General features: G+C 39.7%; 1 protein-coding gene across 8 annotated transcripts in view; it reads right to left on the bottom strand.

The window, feature by feature from the left end:
- The window catches only part of NSMAF (neutral sphingomyelinase activation associated factor), a gene marked incomplete at both ends in the record, with an annotated part of 54,040 nt that extends 52,898 nt beyond the window's left edge, over nucleotides 1–1,142 (bottom strand). For all 8 annotated transcript variants that reach the window (XM_080695013.1, XM_080695012.1, XM_080695011.1 and 5 more), the window contains one exon: nucleotides 1,084–1,142. In XM_080695013.1, the coding sequence (XP_080551139.1) occupies nucleotides 1,084–1,142 (59 nt within the window). The remainder of the gene's footprint in view (nucleotides 1–1,083) is intronic.
- Nucleotides 1,143–21,175: the final 20,033 nt, after the last annotated feature.

The raw sequence follows: 21,175 nt of genomic DNA, 5'->3' as shown, positions 1-21,175 counted from the left end.
CAGGAAATATTTTGCAGATGTTGTTAATTTGGGTTCCATAAAGGTTTAAAATATTCTTGTTATTCAAATGAATCTAAATCTCATAAAGAGACTGCCTGATTCTAATCCATACCTCCTCCTGTAATTCAAATAGATACTCTGTGAATTACACTCTGTATTCAGAGTATACCCATCAGCCCAGGGTTGCAAAGACATGGGGCAGAACATGAAAGAATCTAGGCAGTGAATTTAACTAAAATAAGTGTAAATTTATTTGAACCAATTTGTTTTTTAGATTACTGATGCTCAGCAATAGTTAAGGCCTCCCGATTAATTAGTAAATATAAATCAATTATTATCTTAAAATGCTGTGGCTAAACCTGTCTTTCTGATCAATGGACATTAAGAAAGCAGCTTATTGACAGAAATACAAGCGCAGGTTTTTGTGACCCTGCAGAGCTGTATAAACCAACCAAAGTAAACACAAATTATTTCCATCTAAATAAGAGGCAGGCCTAAGGAAAGATTTCCCTGTATATTAAAGAAGTCATACAATTGTTATGGCCCCTAGTTCATAGAACATGATGGCAATTTAAGTGTTTAAAAGTTCTTAAGACCTTCAAGTGGATGTTCATTATTTAATGCGGAGGACCGGCATGTCTTAATATAGTTGGTACTAAACAAAGAAAGTCCACTCGAGATCTGCCCACATGAAACAGGCCTTACAAAGGAGTGGGTCGTTTTATTTTTGGCCAAATTACTGTTTAATAAGCATGCGTTTCTGTCACTAAAACCTTATCACAATACCAAAAGCGCTTTAAGAAGCCATAGCCAAGATATGTTTTCTGTTTACTTTCTTTTTTGTAGGAAAGAAATGACATTTCAGCACAGCCCGCGGGCCGCCGCAGTACAGGTGCGGGGTCCCGGCGGGGAGGCGCCGACCCGGCCCCGGCCCGGCCCGCAGGGAAGCGCGCCGCGGCCTCCGGGCGGGGGGCCGGGCCGCGGACCTCGGGGGGCCTCGGGGGCTCGGCCTCGGCGACCCCGGCCCGCCGGCCCCGCCGGCCTCCCCGCCCCGGCCCCGCCGGCCTCCCCGCCCCGGCGCACCTCTCCTTGGAGTAGAGCTGCAGCTGCCGCTCCCGCCGCTGCTTCCGGATGAACGCCATGGAGGGCGCGCGGCCGAGCGCGCGGGGAGGAGCGGCCGAGCCCAGGAGCCGCGCGGGCCGCCGCCGTGACTCAGCCCGCCGCCGCCGCCGCCGCCGCCGCCGCCGCCGCCGCCGCCTCCTCCTCCTCCTCCTCCTCCTCCTCCTCCTCCTCCTCCTCCTCCTCCTCCCTACGCCGGCCTCCCTCCTCCCCCGGCCTCCTCAGCCTCTCTCCCTCCTCCTCCCTCCGCCGGCCTCCTCCTCCCCCGGCCTCCTCAGCCTCTCTCCCTCCTCCTCCCTCCCCCGGCCTCCTCAGCCTCCCTCCCCCGGCCAACCTCCCGCCTCCCCGGCGCCCGGGCCGGGCCCAGGTCTGCGCGGGGAGCCCGCCAGGCCCCGACCCGACTCCCAGGCAGCGGCGGCAGCAGGGGACTTCATCCCACATCTCAATTGTTGACATGATTGGTCGCATGACTGTTTGCTTTTTTTTTTTTTTTTTAAATCACAGATTGAGGTATAACTCACATACCAAACAATGCTCCATTTAAAGTGCACCCTTCAGTGGTTTTTAGAATTTTCACAATTATGTGCAACTATCCCCAGTTTTAGGACATTTTCCTGAGTTCAAAGAGAAACATGTGCCCTCTGGCTATCACCACTTCGAACTTCCCTCCCCAGACCCTTTCCCTAGTAAACACTAGACATCTTGGCATATTTGTCTAATCTGGACATCTCATATCAATCCAGCCATACAATATGTGGTCTTTCCTGCCTGGCTTTTTTCACTTGGCATAAGGAGTATCAACGCTGTAGCATGAATCAGTACTTCCTCCTTATTGCTGGAGTGTATCCCATTGTATGAATACACCTTATTTGGCCTATATATTCATTAGCCGGTGCATATGTCAGTCTACTAGTTGGCTATTAAGTCCATCGGTTGCCTATTAAGAATAATGCTGCTATATACATTCATGTACCAGCTTTTGTATGAACATAGACTTTCATTTGAGTAAAATTGAAATCAAGGAGTTGTATTGTTGGGTGACATACTCACTCCATCTCTAAACTTTGAAAAACTGTCAAGATTATTCTGGGAAGTGGCTACAACCATTGAACACTCCCCTTGCCTTGGAGAAGGGTTCTTCCAAATTCATCAATACTTGATTAGAGCTCCTCTAGTGGGCATGTCTTGTATTTCATTCATAGTAGTTTTGACCTAAAATACCCTGACAGTGAACCAGTGATTATCTGTGAGGGATGCTCGATTAACAAGCCTCTAAATTCCATGTATGCTGACACATACCTAATATTATCTTAAGGACAAGATTGTGCAAGGTTAGATGTTTTTAAAACCTGGTTAATACACATCTCAGATCTCTAGTAGGTGGCAAGACTCGTGGAAGGTTGGGGAACCAAGAATAAAATGGGAATCTGGGGCCGGATCTTTTGATCCCTAGCAGCACTGGACAAAATGCAGAGTCTAGAATGGACACCATGGATGTAGGTGCCCAATACCCTGTGACATATCCAAGTGCTGCACTGAGCCTCTAGCTGGTAAACAGATGTCATTGGCTGAAAGTTCCTACAAAAGAAAAAAAAAAAAGGTGATCTTGTTGGATATACAAGATTAAATGCATGAGCAGCTACATGATGAAATAAGAGGATAAAATTTTCCAAGAGGGACCACATAACAAATTTCTAAATGAGAGGAACTGTGTGTTCAGAGGACAGAAATTTATTTGGCTGGAATAAGGCAAATATACAAACAAACCAGAATGGAAGCTTTCTTCTTTTCATTAAACATTTAAAAAAGATGTACACCTAGTAATTGGAGAGAGACCAAAAATTCATCTTGATCACACCCTAGCCAGGTTCCTCTGAATCCACCTAACTACGCTTTGACCAAGGCCCATAAAAACTAGACTCAACACAAATGAACTTGCTCCCTCCCTCCCACACATTCACAGACTTAAACAAGCACCGGCACGGTGTGGTTCCTAATAGACCCTAGACTGACCCTGACTCCCTTAGCTCAAGGCTGCCGAGGAACTCAACATGGGCCCCTCTTCACACTTTCTTAGAACATTTGCTAGAAAGGGATTACAATTGTGAATTGCTCTTTGTCCCTTTGAAATGTGTCTTCTATAACTCAGAAATATCTTTCTCAAGGACCTGAAAGCCATTCCTTTGAAATGTCATCATCAGGACATCTAGGGCCTCTGTCTCCCAGTCTCTGTGGGAATAAAGAATCCAAACTTCCATAATTGCCAGGTAGCAGACACAGCAGCCTAATCACATTTATGTGACCAACTCTTTGTAGTCTTTCATTTCCATGACTCTACTGAGCCTCAGATTGTGCCCCTCCCGAGACTTCCCCATTGGTCTTGTTCATTTTGCACAAATCAATTTTGCATTCAGTTCATACTGAGCCCTATTCCCTATTACAACAGGATATTGCTGATTAGAAGTTAACCTTATCACTTTAACTAGTGTCTGACTTTGCTTATCTTGGATAGAGAGAGGAAGCAAAATACATCCAAAATGGTTTTTTTGATAAATACTTCAAAAAAGATTTGATCTGCCATAACAGAATTTGTGCAGAATTAAGAGAAAACTGACCCACCCCATTCCCACAGGCACACAGATGCACACTTGCTGCACTTGGTTGCAGATGAAGAGGATGAGTAAATTTACGTAGCTCTCATTCTCAAAATATCAATTATCAGATTAACACTAACATATTTACCTTTGTTCTGTTTGTTTATTTCAAAAAAGTCTTTTGCTAGTGAATATTTAGGAAGAATCCTTAAGGTTTTTTTTTTTTTTATCTTATGAAGGCACGCACTTGAATGATCACTCTTTTTTCATTCAGAAATACTTTTTTTTTTAACTGAAAGAACATGTTGCAATCAGCATTTTTTTTTTTTTTTTTTTTTTTTGGTGGTACTGGGGATGGAAACAAGGGGCCTTCTACCTCGGGCTACACTCCCAGACCTATTTTATATTTTATTTGGAAACAGGGTCTCTTAAGCCAGTTGAGGCTGGCTTTGAACCTGCATAATCCTCCTGTCTCAGCCTCCCAAGTGCGGGGATTACAAGTGTGCACCACCACGCCCGGCTGCAATCAGCATTCTTTCATGTATGTTATGACTTCCTTTATGCCTTTACGCCTTTAAACTCCTGTTTAAACTTCAGTCTTTCTGTGTGAAATACTTTCTACCTCTCTCCCACCACTTTTCCTACCTGTTCTTTAGGCTCCCCCTCAGGCCGTCCTTGTCATCTTCCCTGACCCACCATGGTGGGATTCATCTCACAGTCACTCACTCAGGACACATGTACTTCACACTGATATACGTCCAGCACTGAGCTGGACACTGGTAAATTTCTTCATAGAGCTTACAGTCAAAGAGGGATTTGAACAGTGATTATATCCTAACTTATTATGAGAATCTTTCTCCCTATTTAGGCTAAAAACTCCTTGGAAGAGGAACAGTGACTAGTTGGTCATTATTTCCACACGATCACTCAACAGTGTCATACTCTTAGTGATTGCCCAATAAATATTTGTTGGATTGAACATTGCACTTTTGTTGTCACTTGTCTGTTATAATCCGTCACACTGTAAGTTACAGACAACTCAGCCAACAGCAGGAGTTCATTTTCTCATCGCTGGCATCAGCTGGACCTCTCAGTGGTAAGTCTGCCATTTCTTTGCTTAAGTCCAAGATCACTCCTCCATCACCACTTTGCCTCTAGCTTCTGAGTAGAAATAAGAAGGAAGAGAAGAGTCATCCTTGTGCACTCCTTTTACCAGGAAAACAAAAAGATTTCAAGATGTACACCTCAAAATTTCATTTACCTTTTGTTGTTACATAGCAGCTATGGAAGCTGGTAAAGCAAGTGTCTTACCCCTTGAAGGCTTAATTATAGAGAGCAGTCAGGCAGAAGGAGGTTGGGATGGCTCTCAGCACATGGATAGTTGCTTCAGCAAAAATAGGCATCAACTGCTAATGGTGAAAATAATCATTACCTGCTAATGGTGATGTCTTCCACTGGGAAATATTCTAGGTGCTGGAAACAGAGTCATAAATAAAAGTCCTTGTCCTTATGAATTTACATTTAGGTAAAACCAACATATCTTTAAAAATTAAAAATAAACTTCCTGATGGCTAAATAAAATTCTGTTGTGTATATATCCCACATTTTCTTTATCCATTCATCTCTTGATGTACCCTTAGGCTGATTCCATAATTTGGCTATTGTGAATTGTTTTGCAATAAGTAAGGGTATGTATGTTTTACTTTAATATTCTCACTTTAATTTTAAACTTGTATAATCTGTAGGAAAATGGATGGAACTAGAGAATATTATGCAAAGTGATATCAGTTTGTCTCAGAAATTCATGTTTTCTCTCATATGTGGAAGCTAGAGAGACAGAAGAAAACAAAAGGACTTCAGATAAAAGAAAAGACAGACCAGTAGGATATTCAAAAGGGACTGGGGCAGGGGGAAAGGATAATTGAGGAAGAAACAGTTCAAATAATATTATGTCACATATGTCCACTCGCCAGTCTCCGAAAGGGATTGGGACGGGAAAAAGGAGCATTGAAAGCATTAAGGGAGTGGATATTCCATTACATCAGGGGTTCAGAGAAGTCCTTCCGATGATTGATAGTTGTGCTGGTAACTACATGATTGTGAAAGTCTTGGGGAAGGGCATTCCAGGCAGGAGGAACAGCAAATGCAACAGCTTTGTGATAAGTCAGAGTCCCGTACACATGTGACCTCTGCACCAGGTAACCTCTTCACGGGAGGGCGGAACCCTCGGGAGAAAAGCGCGTTCCCACAAGTAAATCCCACCCCCGAGATGCATACCTTAAAAAGGGAGGTCCCTCCCTTCTAGCCTCAAATGGGCAGGACTGCTCAGCCCCCATCCCTGGGAGAACCATTCCATGTGTACTGGACCTCTCTCATGTTTTACACTGTGCTGGACTCACTCTTTATCTTACACGTTGAAACAGAGATTTAGTACAAGAACATAACAGAATAAAAGGTGCCAAGGAGGGAAGGCACAGAATAAACAGGGCCAGGAAGGTACTGGATTTGTCATCATACTGTTATTGTCATTAATATGTGATAGAAGCCACTGGAAGTTTAAGAGCTGGGGCACACCATGAATAGATTCAAGTTTTTAAATTTGACCACTGTAACTAATCTAATAGAAACTTAGAACTTACATGAACAGCATGTAAAGTTAGATAGCAACAGTGATTCATCCGTTCCTCTTTCACTTTTCACTTAAATAAAAATGGGAATTTTCCAGATTATATGAAAAAGAGAGATAGTGTGGATTCTCAAGATTATATAGTATGTATATTTGTAGTCGTGTATTATATAATCCTATTGGTTATTGAGATATATATCTTAGTATTAATATATAATGAATATAATATATATAAAATGTTCCATTGGTTCTGTTTCTCTGAACTACTAACAATAATATCGACCCCCTACTACTACCACGTATATGTTCATTCCAGTCAGAGTCTAAGAACATGAAATACTGGAGGGCTGATGGTACAAGCTCCAGTCAAAGCCTGAGACTGAAGGCAGCAGAAGACCAAAGTCGCAGCACAAAGATACAAAGATAGGTGAAGAATGAGCATTTTCTCTTACTGCAGCTTTTCATTCTATGCAGGCTTCTGTTAGATTGGATGAGGCTTATCCATGATGGTGGTGACAATCTGCTTTACTCAGTTTACTAATTTAACTCTCAAACAGAAACACCCTTTATAGACATACCCAGGATAATGTTTACCCAAATATCAATGCTGCCCACAGTTATATTCAATATTATGTAAGAAGGCATCCTTAAGCGCCATTGAAAAAAAGTAAAATTGTATACATTTCTGCTGGAAGAAGGCTGATTTGGAGAGTTTGCCAGGTTCTGTGGTCAGTTTCAAACTACCAATTTGAAGCCACTGAAAGCAGAGTAGGGGGAAAAAAATGGGAACTAGCTCTTCTGAAAAACTATTTAAATAGATAGCGAGACCTAGTGAATCTAGAAATTATTCTGAGAGAAATGTTCAGCAATTTAAAAAAATGAAGCAAGCAAGTAAGAGAGAGAGATGATAGAAGGAGAAGAAGGGAAGGGAGAAAGAAAAAAGAAAAGAGAGAAAGGTTGACTGTAGCAGTGATATTTGTGTCCAAGAATATTCATTATAGTTTAGTTCTTATAGGTAAAAACCCAGCAGCAATTTAGTGTCTAATAAGAGGTCAGTGGTTAATTATCAATAATCTATTCAACAATATGATTATTTAAAAATCCTATTTCTAATGAATATTTGTCTATGGAAATGACTAGTGTATTTGTAAAAAAAATCACAAAATGATGTATAGTATATAGCCCCAATATATTTTAAATGTACTAGAAAAAATATAGCAAGTGTTCACAGTAGTTCTCTATAAGACGAGATTATGGGTGGTTTTTGTTTTCTTCTTTATACTTTTATGTATTTTCAGAGAATATATATGACTTCTGAAATTGGAAAGCAAATATCATTTTAACTCATTTTGTTATGCAGAAAATAACACATAAGTTGCATTTGGGGCTATATCAAATGTATTCTCTCTTTTTCACTTTTTTCTACTTAATTCTTACTAGGAAAACACTGAATGTGGTTTTCTTTACATTTTTTCTTCAAGTTTCAAGTAAATAACTATATAAGAGCCACTGAGGGCCCAGGATTATTTCCCCAGCCCAGGCCTGCCTCCTGGGTCTCTGATTTCTCTCCTTTTGCTCTGGCCTTGAGACTTTAGCATGTTTTCTTTCTCTGGTAAATTCCAGCACACACTGTATCCCTTATGGTTTATTTCTCCTTAACTTAGCCACATCAGAAAAACAAGTTCTCTTCTTTATATATTTTCTCCCAAACACATTGACACATGCCATACTTTCTTTTACAGGCTGGAGGCTGGGAAGTCAAAGACCAAGGTGCCATTATCTGACCAGGGCCCTCATGCTGCATCTTAACATGGCAGAGGGTAGGTGAGCAACCGAGACAAGAAGAATCAGGCCAAACTCATTCTTTTTATCAGGAATCTAGTCCCATGTAACTAACCTACCCCACCTTTATCCATTCATGAAGAAAGATTAATCACATATTAACTGTTGCACTCTTAAAACAGTCATACTGGATATTCAATTTAAAAATATGTTAAAATGAGTTATATTTGTTATAAAATATGTGATAAGTGTTTGCAGTAAAATGTGAGCCCCCACAGACTAGTGTATTGGCTGATACCAGAGCTGAAGTGAAGGGGATGGAGCTGCTGCTCCTTTTGAAGCCTGGAAAAGAATTTCTTGTTCTAACATAGTACTTTTGTTTCTTGCAGTCCTGGAGATCTAACCCAGAACCTCACACATACTAGGTAAGCACTTTACCACTGAGTTTCACCCCAGCCCAAAAGTTATATTTCTTAAAATGCAATCTCAGGACCATCGTGAGCATTGTCTGTTTGCTTAACAAAAATGCAGATCCTCAGGTTCTACTTCAGACATACTAAATCAGAAATGTTCAGGTGGGCCCAGCAATCTGTGTTTTCAGAAGCCCTCCAAGTGATATTGATGCTCAGTGAAGTTTAAAACACCTGCTCCAGAAAAGCAAGGAAGAGGAGGTCAGAAAAGAGAAGACAGAGAAGAAAATGGAAAGATGTGAGCCTGGGCTCCTTACGAAGACAGCAGGAGGAATTCTCAGAGGTGGGCTTAAAATCTAAGTGAGAGACTGAAAATAATTAATATACTTTTTTTTTTTTGCGGTACTGAGGATAAAACCCAGGGATATTTTACCTCCGAGCTACATCCCCAACCCTATTTTTTAGTCCTTTTATTTTTGAAACAGGGTCTCTTCTCTCCTGTCTAGTATACTTAAAAAAAATTTTCAAAAAAGAGAAGAAACAATTTTAAGCGTGGTGGCACATGCTTGTAATCCCAGCATTTGGGAGGTTGAGACAGGAGGATTGCGGTTTGTGAACAGCCTCAGCTACTTAGTGAGGCCCTTTGCAACTCAGTGAGACCCTGTTTCAAAATAAAGAATAAAAATTGGGTTGGAAGTGTAGCTCAGAGGTAGAATGTCCCTGGGTTCCATCCCCACTACCATAAATAAATAAATAAATAAATAAGCAAGCGGTTTTCACTGTTGGCTCTCTACCCTGGGCTCATAGCCATCCTGTGAGGACTGTAACACTATGGGGCCTGTCAAGGGTCTACGTAGGTAAAGCATAGACCATATGTGGAGAAGTTTGACCTTGGAAGACAGAATAAGCCATAGAAATAGATCCTCTTGCCCCAAGAAATGGGAAACATTTTGGAAAGAACTTTAAATTCCATGAGTCTTAGAACAATTCTATCTACAAGCCAGGGAGCTGGAGTTGAAGGCCCCAGGCCATGCATGGGCGATTGTGTTAGCTTTCTGTTGCTATGACAAAATACCTGAGAAAAGCAATATAAAAGGAAGAAAGATTTATTTGGCGCCTGGTCTCAGAGGTTTCCATCCATAATCAGTTGGTTCCACTGCTTCTGGCCTCGGTGAAGCTGCACATCATGGCAGGAGCACAGTGATGCAGAGCTGTTCACCTCCTGGTGGCCAGGAAGCAGAGAGAAAGGAGGGGCAGGCTGCCCCACATCCCCTCCCAGGGCACGCCCCCAGTGACCCAACTTCCTCCCACAGCCCCCACCTCTAACAGGTTCCCCCACCCAATAGAGTCTTCAACACGTGGGCCTCTGAGGGACAGTTAAAATCCAAACTGCAACAGCCGTAGGAATACAACAATAATGAATTCAACAGAGGCAGTGGGTGCCATATGGAAGTGTCCAGAGAGAAGTATTCCTCTCTAGGCCCAAACCTATGTGGTTTTCACTAAAGGTAAGATCAGAAGAGGAATGAGGAAACTCATTTTCATCAGAAGCATCACCCTGTGCTTCAGTTTCCTTATTAGTAAAATGGGAGTAATAGTCCCTGGAACATAGAATTGTTATAAGGACTAAATGAATCAATACCTATAAAATAACTTACCTGGTCAGTGTTATTTTCTCATAGCAGTAGAGAACAGATTAAAGTGCTATTTAGAAGGACTGGTGGTGCCAGGTTTAAGAACATATGCCCTTGGTTTTACTATCTTACCTCATCATCATAATTATCAATGCCAATGCTACATAAATCTGAATTTATTATGTTTGTAGCCAGCACTGAGCTCAGAATTTTGAATTCACTTTTCTCCTATGATCCTGTTGGGAGAATATGTCCTATGAGTTTTCCATATTTCTCTATGTCTAGCATCAACACTTAATTTGTTCCATCAATTTATATCATAGGTTAGAGTTTATTTTCTCTCTCCTCTCCCTCTCTCTCTCTCTCTCTCCCTCCTTCTCGCTTATCTTTCTTGCTCCTCATCTTGCTCTCCAAATAAGAGAAGATAAAAACCTCACTTTCCCTTAACAGGAAAGATTTCTTAACATCCCAAGATAATGAATATAACCTCTCTTTCCAAAGGACTACACAGGCAAGTTGCCAGCAGCCTCTGTGTAAGGGACTCCTAACCTTGGTATGTTCCAAGTGTGAGAAAGAACCACTGAGTTCAACATCCACCTGCACCCCTCTGCATCTCCCCCAGGAGACCTGAGGGACAAGGGAAATTAAAGTAAAATGAAGCTCATGATCCCTTCTCTGCCTTAAGTAACAAACTAATTTCATTTGGGCTGTCTCCTTAGCCAGCTCTGGAGACATCTGGCCAGCCAACCCAACATGGATCACCTGCTGCTCCTTAGGAACCGTTTGAATTCAGAACATATTTTCAAGGTTGTTAGTGAATTTATTCTGTGGTTTCCAATATCCAGAAGAGGTCATCTCAGGCTTCGTGCAGTGTGATGACATGCACAATACCCTAAACGACTAATTGGCAGTGACAGGATTTGATTCCATCACCGCCTGGCTCCGAGTCTACTTTCTTTGCATTTATATGTTCCCAGTGACAATTCTGAGGCCTTAAAAAGAAGTGGGTAATAATCAGAAGTCCTCATTGCTTGGAGTAAAGCTCTAAGAGCCTTCATGGAAATAAAACAAATCATTCCATTCCTGTCTATACATACAAGGAAAGTCCAGTAACTTATGTGTAAGAACTGCTACTAAACAATTTTATCTTACAATTCTTATCTCAAAAGCCTTCTTTGAAAAGAGGCCTCACAGGGAGGAGGAAGGAAAGGGGAAGGTCTGACATAAGTTCTGACATCGATCTTAAAGTTGCTTTTCCTTAGGTTCTCTTAATTCCCATTTAAAATATATATACATTTGGGCTGGGCGTGGTGGCGCATGCTTGTAATCCCTGCGTTTGGGAGGCAGAGACAGGAGGATAGCGCAGGTTCAAAGCCAGCCTCGCTAGCTTAAGAGACCCTGTTTCCAAATAAAAATATAAAATAGGTCTGGGAGTATAGCCTGGAGATAGAAGGTTTTCCAGGAACCCCAGTACCATCTCTCTCTCTTTCTTCTCTCTCTCTCTCTCTCTCTCTCTCTCTCTCTCTCTCTGTGTGTGTGTATACGTATATGTATACATATATATGTATACATTTGTATATCCATTGTAATTGAGTTTACTGAGGTATAATTTTTAGACAGTAGACAATAAGATTTATCACCTGCAATTGGGTGAGTCTTGATAAGTATATGCAGTCATGTAACTACCACCATGATTATGAGAGAAAAGATTTTCTCACTCTAAAATGTTTCTTTCTGCCCTGTAGAAAGATATCCTCATCATTCCTGGTTCATAGCAATCATCAGGCTGCTTTCTGTCACAGTATGAAAACCTTTTCTAGGTTTTCATGCCAATGGAATTATACAGTGTATAATGATTCACATCTGATTTTCTTCTCTTGGCATTGTGTTTTTAGGATTTATCTATAGTGTTATGTGGAACATTAGTTCATTCATTTTATATCTAAGCAGTAATTCAAGATAGAGATATACCAGTTTATCTCTTCCATTGATGAACATTAAGGTCGTACACAGTGTTGCTTTTTTTGTGATGCTGGGGATTGAACCCAGGGGTGTTCTACTTCTGAGCTACATCCTCAGCCCTATTTCATTCTTTATTTTGAAACAGGATTTCACTGAGTTGTGGAGGATCTCATAATTTTCTGAGGCTGGCCATGAACCCGGGATCCTCCTGTCTCAGCCCCCCAAGTACTGGGATTACAAATGTGTTCCACCATGCCTGGCATATTTAGTTTTTTCAGTTTTTTATTATGAATAAAGCTGCTATTAACATTGATGTATAAATCTTTGTCAGAATACATGTTTTTCCCTGCCTTCTGGGAGCCATCTCCTGGAGGCTCTCTCATACCCTCAGAAAAAATTCCAAGTCTGTAGTGAAACACTTGATATGCTTTAAGAACCTTTCTTTGCCTACTTTCCCCACTCATCTGTAAATATTTTCTCACACAATTTCCATAGGTTTTTCATTCATTAATTCAACATCTATGCACATGAACAATGCTAAAGGCTAAAAGTAAGCATGAAAAGGGCAGATACGGTTTCAGTTCTTAGAGTTCCTAATGGGTAAAACCAACTATAATCAAACAAAAATGTAAACTCATTGTAGATCATAGGTACTACACAGAAAATAAGAAACAGACAAGGTCACACTAGCAAAACATAGTTGTATGGACTGAATTGTTCTCCCTCTCCAAAGTCATAAACAAATGTCCCTATCTTCAATGTGACTATATGTAGAAATAGTTTTTGGCAGATAATGATGGATAAAGTCGGTACTGAATGTGGAACACTAATCTAATGAGACTATGGCTTTTTAAAAAGAGAATGAGGAGCCGGGCATGGTGGCACACGCTTGTAATCCCTGCGCTTGGGAGGCTGAGACAGGAGGATCGCACGGGTTTGAAGCCAGCCTCAGCTACTTAGTGAGGCTCTCAGCAACTTAGTGAGACCCTGTTTCCAAATAAAATATATAAAAAAAAGGTTTGGGAGTATAGCCCGGAGGTAGAAAGCCTCTGGGTTCCACCCTCAGTACCACCAAAAAAAGAGAATGAGAGATTTTTTTCTCTCCCTCACACTCTTTCTGCCAAATGAGACTTAGTAAGAAGGTGCTCTTCAGCAAGCCAAGAAGAGACCTCATCACCAGAAACCAAATCATCTGTCACCTTGATCTTGGGCTTCCTAGACTCCAGAACTGCGCAAAAGCAAATGGATATGGTATAATCCTCTACAGTATTGAGACACATGGTTGGAATGTTACCAAGAACTCTGTTGGGATAAAGTGGAGAAGAACTCCGTGGTCTGGAGCCAAAGCCTTTTCATATATCACCTATATTTCCTAAGACATCAGCAAATAATAACTAACACAAATGTTAGGTGTTATGGCTTGGTGTCATTAACTTTAAGGAATTCTGATTTTTATAAGGAGGAAGGAAAAGCCTTGGTCTCAATGCAACAAAGTGGAGCAAGGAAGACATTTAAAACTTGGCCCCCTATCTCTTGACCCTCATGTACTTGAGGGGTGAGAACTCAGGGTTACAAAGGACAAAGGACTAAAAGTTTGGGAGAGAAGAGAACTATGAGGGACAGGCCAAGACTGAGGATGACCAACTACCACTTAATGGCCAAAGAAGCTTGGATTTTTTGTTTTGTTTTCTGGTACTGGGGATTGAACCCAAAGGATCTCTACCTATGAGTTACATTCCATCTCAGCCTCCCAACTAGTAAGTACTAAAGGTATGTGCCACCATACCTGGTGAGAAGCTTAGATTTCTCATGTTGACAGAAGCAAACAGAGGAGACATGGGAGATGGGGGTGGGGGTGTAGTAGTTGGTCCTGAATATATGTCTCACTGTCTTCTGTCTACTGTTCACTTCTACATCTCTCCAAGATGCACAAAACTAAAAAAAAAGATGCCTTTACTGGAGTCACAAGCTGTACCAAATCCTCATGCTCATTCACATACCCAATGCTTTGTGAAACTTGTTTGGATTTGGTAGCCCTCCATCCTCCAACTTGTCATTTTTTTTTAGTACTAGAGATTGTACCTAGAGGTGTTGTACCCTGAACTACACCCAAACCCTCCTTATTTTGAAACAGGGTCTTGATAAGTTGCTGAGGATCTTTCTGAATTGCTAAGGCTGGCTTCCAATCTGTTATCCTCTTGTCTCAGCCTCTCAAGTCATGGGATTATAGGCATGCATCACTATGCCCAACTTGCAACTTATCATTCATGATTCAAGCCAAAATTCACCTTTTACTTCAGTCATGCCCATCACCAGTTTTTACCTACCAACATCTTATACAGAACAGGGTAGATATTCTCATAGTTTTCTATTGGTGGTCCAAAATATGCTATAATGTAATTAGTTATTTATATTCTTATATACCCTTCTCTAATAGTTAACTTAAGGACAACGAATATCTTACTCGCTTTTGGATTCCTATAAACAACATGGGTTTCTGTCCCACACGTATCTCATCATTGAATGTTGGTTGAAAAAATGCAAGATCCATCTGCATTAGCCTATCGCCTACTTCAGAAGCTAGATTTCCTCTAACGTATTTTACTTACCTTGTTTAAGTTTCAGAGAGTGTCCCTTAAGCTAGTTTTTTGAGGTTAGTAAACCCCTTTTTTTTTGTTGTTGTTGTTGGTGGTGGTACTGGGGTTCTTGGAAACCCTTCTACCTCTGGGCTACACTACCAGACCTATTTTTTATACATTTTATTTGGAAATGGGGTCTCTTAAGCCAGCGCGTCTGGCTTTGAACCTGCACGATCCTCCTGTCTCCACCTCCCAAGCGCAGGGATTACAAGTGTGGGCCACCAAGCCCGGCTAAATCAATCCTTTTGATCCTGTTCAGGTGGTTTAGAGTTTTGTGGGGGTGTGTAGATGACTTTCTAGTCTGTACCTTGACACATCAACTGAAGAAAGCACATTTGGAAGCCTGTTTCATCAATGCAGTTTTTCTCTCCCACTGTTTCTAAGAGAATATACACTATTTTATTGTTTTAATATAGAAAGGAAATCAAGGTAACAATTTCATTTGCAGTAGCAGCAAATAGAATAAAATACTTAGGGATTAATTTAACCAACAGATAGAAAACTTGTGCAAAGAAAACTTAAAAAACATTGTTGATAGAATTCATAAAACATAAGTAAATGGGAACAAATTCCATGTTTGTGGAGTAAAACATTGAATTGTAAACATGTCCACACTAACCACAGAGTTCTATAGACTAAATAAAATCCTTTTCAAAATTCTAGTTACTTTTTTTTCAGAAATAGAAAACCCTATCCCAAGCCAGGTGTGGTGGTGCACACTTGTAATTCCAGCATTTGGGAGGTTGAGATAGGAAGATAGTGGTTTGCATAGCAGTTTGCAAACAGCCTAAGTTACTTAGTGAGGCCATTTGCAACCCAGTGAGACCTGTTTCAAAATAAGAATAAAAAAATAGAGCTGGGGGTGTAACTTGGGGGTGGAATGCCCCTGGGTTTCATCCCCAGTGCTGAAAAAAAAATCCTATCCTAAAATTTATATGCAACATCAAGAGGCCCTGAATAGCCAAACAATCTTTTAAAAACAGAACAAAACTGAAAAAATAACCTTCTTGATTTCAAAACTTAGTACAAAGCTACAATAATTAAATTGTAGTACTGTCATAAAAAACAGACATATATATCAGTAAAATAAAATAGAATATCTAGAAATAAATTCTCATACATGTAGACAAATAAATTTTGACAAAGGTGCCAAGGCCACTCAATGGAGAAAAGATAGTTTTCTCAAAACATGATGATACTGAGAACTGGATAGCCATATGCAAAAGAACTAGGTTGAATCATCACCAAATACTTTAAATAATAATAAAAAACCTCAAGTGAGTTTTTTAACCTCTAGCTAAGATTTAATATTATAAAACTCTTAGAAAAAATGACAAAAACTTCACAGCATTGTATTTGGTAATGATTTCTTGGATATGACATGAAAGGTACAAGCAACAAAAAATACAAAAATTGAATTTTATGAAAATTTTTTTTTATATAACAATTTTTTTATTGAACATAAATAGTATACATTTACACTATATTTGGTGCCCTCCCCCCCGCCCACATTTCCCCCCCACACACACACCAATGGTTGTCCAGGTTAACCATGTCTTATTCATAATTTTACACATGTTCAAGTGTAGACCCTTATTAATCGAGACCGGCCTTCCTCCTCTCCTATCTTACCATCCAAACTTAGCTAGTATTTCCCCTTCAATATCTGGAGTCCCTTTGGTATTCTTTGTGTTTCCTAGTTTGGGCATATTAGAGGAAACATATATATCTTCTTCTTCTGTGCTTGGCTGATCTCACTTAACATAATGTTCTCCAGGGCTTTCCATCTTCTTTCAAATGATATAATTTTGTTCTTCTTTATGGCTGAATAGAATTCCATTGTGTGTATTTCCCATAGTTTTGCTATCCATTCATCTGTTGATGGTGATCTGGGTTGGTTCCATATTTTGGCTATTACAAATTGTGCTGCTATGAACATAGGTATGCATATGTTGCTGTAGTTCTCTGAATTCAACCCCTTTGGAAAGATACCCAGGAGTGGTATAGCTGGATCATATGGTGGATCTATTCCCACCTTTCTTAGGAATCTCCACACAGATCTCCATAGTGGTTGAACTAGTTTGCATTCCCACCAACAGTGTAAAAGAGTTCCTCTTTCCCCACATCCTCGCCAGCATTTGTTGTTATTTGATTTCTTTATGCTTGCTACTCTGACTGGGGTTAGATGGAATCTCAGTGTAGTTTTGATTTGCATCTCCCTGATGGCCAGTGATGAAGAACATCTTTTCATGTATCTATTAGCCCTTTGTATCTCTTCTTTTGTGAAGTGTCTATTTAGTTCATTTGCCCATTTCTTGATTGGGTTGTTTGTTTTGCTAGTGTAGAGTCTTTTGAGCTCTTTGTATACTCTGGATATTAGCCCCCTATCAGAATGGTGGCTGGTAAAGATCCTTTCCCATTCTGTAGGCTTCCTCTTTAGGTTATTGATAGTTTCCTTTGATGAGAAGAAACTTTTTATTTTGATGTTATCCCACTTGTTTATTCTTGCTTTAATTTCCTGAGCTTTGGAGGTTTTGTTGAGAAAGTTACTGCCTGTGCCAATATGTTGTAGTGTTGAACCTATGCTTTCCTCTACTAGCTTCACAGTCTCAGGTCTAATTTCTAAGTCTTTGATCCATCTTGAGTTGATTCCTGTGTTTGGTGAGATATAGGGGTTTAGATTCATCTTTTTACAAATGGTTAGCCAGTTCTCCCAGCACCACTTGTTGAAAAGGCTGTCTTTTCTCCAGCGTATGTGTTTGGCCCCTTTGTCAAAGATTAATTGACTAAAGATGTGTGGGTTTGTTTCTGTATCTTCTATTCTAATCCACTGGTCAGTATATCTGTTTTTGTGCCAGTACCATGCTGTTTTTACTACTATTGCTCTATAGTATAGTTTGAAGTCTGGGATTGTAATGCCTCCTGCGTGTTTCTTGTTATTGAGAATTGCTTTGGCTATTCTAGGTCTTTTCTTTCTCCATATGAAATTCATGATTGATTTTTCTAGGTCTCTGAAGAATGTCACTGGTATTTTAATGGGAATTGCATTGAACCTATAGATCAGTTTTGGCAGAATGGCCATTTTGATGATATTTATTCTGCCTATCCATGAGCACGGGAGATCTTTCCATCTTCCAAGGTCTTCTTCAATTTCTTTCTTTAATGTTTTATAGTTTTTGTTGTAGAGGTCTTTTACATCTTGGGTTAGGTTTATTCCTAGGTATTTTATTGGTTTTGAGGTTATAGTGAATGGAATTGTTGTTTTTATTTCTTTCATTGTGGATTCGTTGTTGGCATAAAGAAAAGCCACTGATTTCTTTAGGTTGATTTTGTAACCTGCGACTTTGCTGAATTTGTCAATCAGCTCCAGAAGTCTTTTGGTTGAGTTCTTTGGGTCTTCCAGATAAAGGATCATGTCATCTGCGAATAAGGATAATTTTAATTCCTCTCTTCCTATGTGAATTCCTTTGATTTCCTTCTCTTGTCTGATTGCTGCAGCAAGAGTCTCAAGGACTATATTGAAAAGGAGTGGTGATAGTGGGCATCCTTGTCTTGTTCCTGACTGTAGAGGAAATTCTTGCAGTTTTTCCCCATTCAATATAATGTTGGCTTTGGGTTTGCAGTATATTGCCTTAATGATGTTGAAGTACTTTCCTTCTATCCCAATTTTTTGCAGTGTTTTTAACATAAATGGGTGTTGGATTTTGTCGAATGCTTTTTCAGCATCTATTGCTATGATGATGTGGTTTTTGTTCTTGGTTCTATTTATGTGGTGAATAACATGTATTGATTTGCGTATGTTGAACCAGCCTTGTTTTTCTGGGATGAAACCGACTTGGTCATGATGTATTATTTTCTTGATATAGTTTTGAATGCGTATAGCTAGTATTTTGTTTAGAATTTTTGCATCTATGTTCATTAAGGATATTGGTCTGTAGTTTTCCTTTCTTGAGGTATCTTTATTTGGTTTGGGGATTAATGTGATACTGGCCTCATAGAAGGAATTTGGAAGAGTTCCATCTCTTTCAATTTCCCGGAACATGTTATGCAGTATTGGTATTAGTTGTTCACTGAAGGTTTTGTAGAATTCAGCTGGGAACCCATCTGGGCCTGGGCTTTTCTTTGGTGGAAGAATTTTTATTGCCATTTCTATTTCTTTGGTTGTTATTGGTTGGTTTAGGCTTGCTATGTCCTCTTGGCTAAGTGTAGGAAGGTTAACTGTGCTTAGAAATCTATCAATTTCTTCCAGGTTTTCAAGTCTATTGGAGTATAAATTTTTAAAGTAGTTTCTGATAATATTTTGAATTTCTTCACTATCTGTGGTGATATCTCCTTTTTCATTTCTAATTTTGATAATTTGAGTTGATTCTCTTTTTCTTTTGGTTAGGTTGGCCAGGGGTTTATCAATTCTATTAATCTTTTCAAAGAACCAACTTTTTGTTTTATTGATTCTCTGAATTGTTTTTTTGTTCTCTATTTCATTTATTTCTGCTCTAATTTTGATGATTTCTTGCCTTCTGCTGGCTTTGGGAATAGACTGTTGCAGAATTTCTAGATCCTTGAGCTGTGTCATTAGGTTCTTTACTTGGTGGTTCTCCGTCCTTTTTATGTGGGCACTCAATGCAATAAACTTTCCTCTTAGTACTGCCTTCATGGTGTCCCATAGGTTTTGGTAGGTTGTGTCTCTGTTTTCGTTTGTTTCCATAAATTTCTTTATTTCTTCCCTAATTTCTGCTCTTACCCATTCGTCATTCAATAGTGTATCATTCATTCTCCATGAATTTGAATACTTTCTTTCGAGTTTCCTGTTGTTGATTTCTACTTTTATTCCGTTGTGGTCTGAAAAGATGCAAGGAATTATATTACATTTTTTGAATTTGCTGGTATTTTCTTTGTGTCCCAGGATGTGATCAATTTTGGAGAAGGTTCCATGGGCTGCTGAGAAGAAAGTGTATTCTGTAGTTCCTGGTTGAAATACTCTGAAAATGTCTATTAGGTCCAATTGGTTTATGGTTTCCCTTAGTTCTAAAACGTCTTTACTCATCTTTTGTCTTGAAGATCGATCCAGTGGTGTGAGAGGCGTATTAAAGTCTCCCAGAATTATTGTATTTGGGTCTACTTGGGATCTTATGTCCAGAAGGGTTTGTTTTACAAATGTGGTTGCACCCATATTTGGGGCATAAATATTTACTATCATTATATCTTCTTGGTATAGTGTTCCTTTTAGTAAAAGGAGGTGCCCTGATTTGTCTCTTTTGATGTGTTTTAGTTTAAAGTCTGTTTTGTTGGATATTAGGGTTGCTACCCCTGCTCTTTTTTGGTCACTGGTGGCATGGTATATCTTTTTCCATCCTTTCACCTTCAGCCTGTGAATGTCTTTGGCTGTGAGGTGTGTTTCTTGCAGACAGCATATATTTGGATTATGTTTCCTAATCCACATTGCCAATCTATGTCTTTTGATTGGTGAGTTAAGTCCTTTGACATTAAGAGATATTATTGATATATGATTTTTGTTTTCTGCCATTTTGTGTTCTGTCTACTCTTGGGTGGTGTGATCTTTCTTCTTTACTTAAGTGGCCCACTTATTAACTTCCTCTCTTCTCTGATTCTGAAGTCTGCTTCTTTTTTCTTCCTTATGGTTTATTTCTTTAAGAATTTTCTCTAGTGTTGGCTTTGAATTCATGAATTTTTTGAGATTCTGTTTATCGTGAAAGACTTTGGATTCACCATTGATCTTGAATAGTAGTTTTGCTGGGTAGATGAGCCTTGGTTGGAAGTTATTTTCTTCCAGGGTCTGAATCATGTCATACCAGTCTCTCCTAGCATTCAAGACCTGGGTTGTATAGTCTGGGGTGATTCTTATTGTTTTGCCTCTATATGTCACCCGTCCTTTTGTTCTCGCTGCTTTTAAGATTCCTTCCTTGGCCTCTATATTGGTCATTTTGGTTATTATGTGGCGTGGAGTGGTCTTTCTTTGGTCCTGTCTCAGTGGAGTTCTGTATGCCTCCTGGACTTGAAGATCGAAGTCTCTTTCCAAATTTGGAAAATTCTCTGAGATTATTTCCTTGAAGATATTACAGATGCCCTTGGTCTGTACCTCTATCCCTTCCTCAATGCCTATTATCCGTAGATTAGGGCGCTTCATATTATCCCATAATTGCTGGATGTTTAGGTTTTGTTGCTGTAAAGATTTCTGTATATCGCTGACTGTGTTTTCGGTTTGGGATGTACTGTCTTCTAATATTGATATTCTGTTTTCCATTTCATCTAATCTTCCAGAGTTTCTTTCAATTGCTGTCTTCATTTCACTTATTGCCTCTTTCATTTCATTCCAGACCTCTTTCTGATTCTTTTTTAGTGTTTCTAATTCACCTTTAACCTCCTCTATACTTGTTTTGAATCCTTTCAT

The sequence above is a fragment of the Muscardinus avellanarius genome (assembly GCF_963383645.1).
Source record: "Muscardinus avellanarius genome assembly, chromosome: 4".
Lineage (NCBI taxonomy): Eukaryota > Metazoa > Chordata > Mammalia > Rodentia > Gliridae > Muscardinus > Muscardinus avellanarius.
Note: the sequence above shows the minus strand (reverse complement) of the source record. Positions and strands in the feature narration are given on the sequence as shown.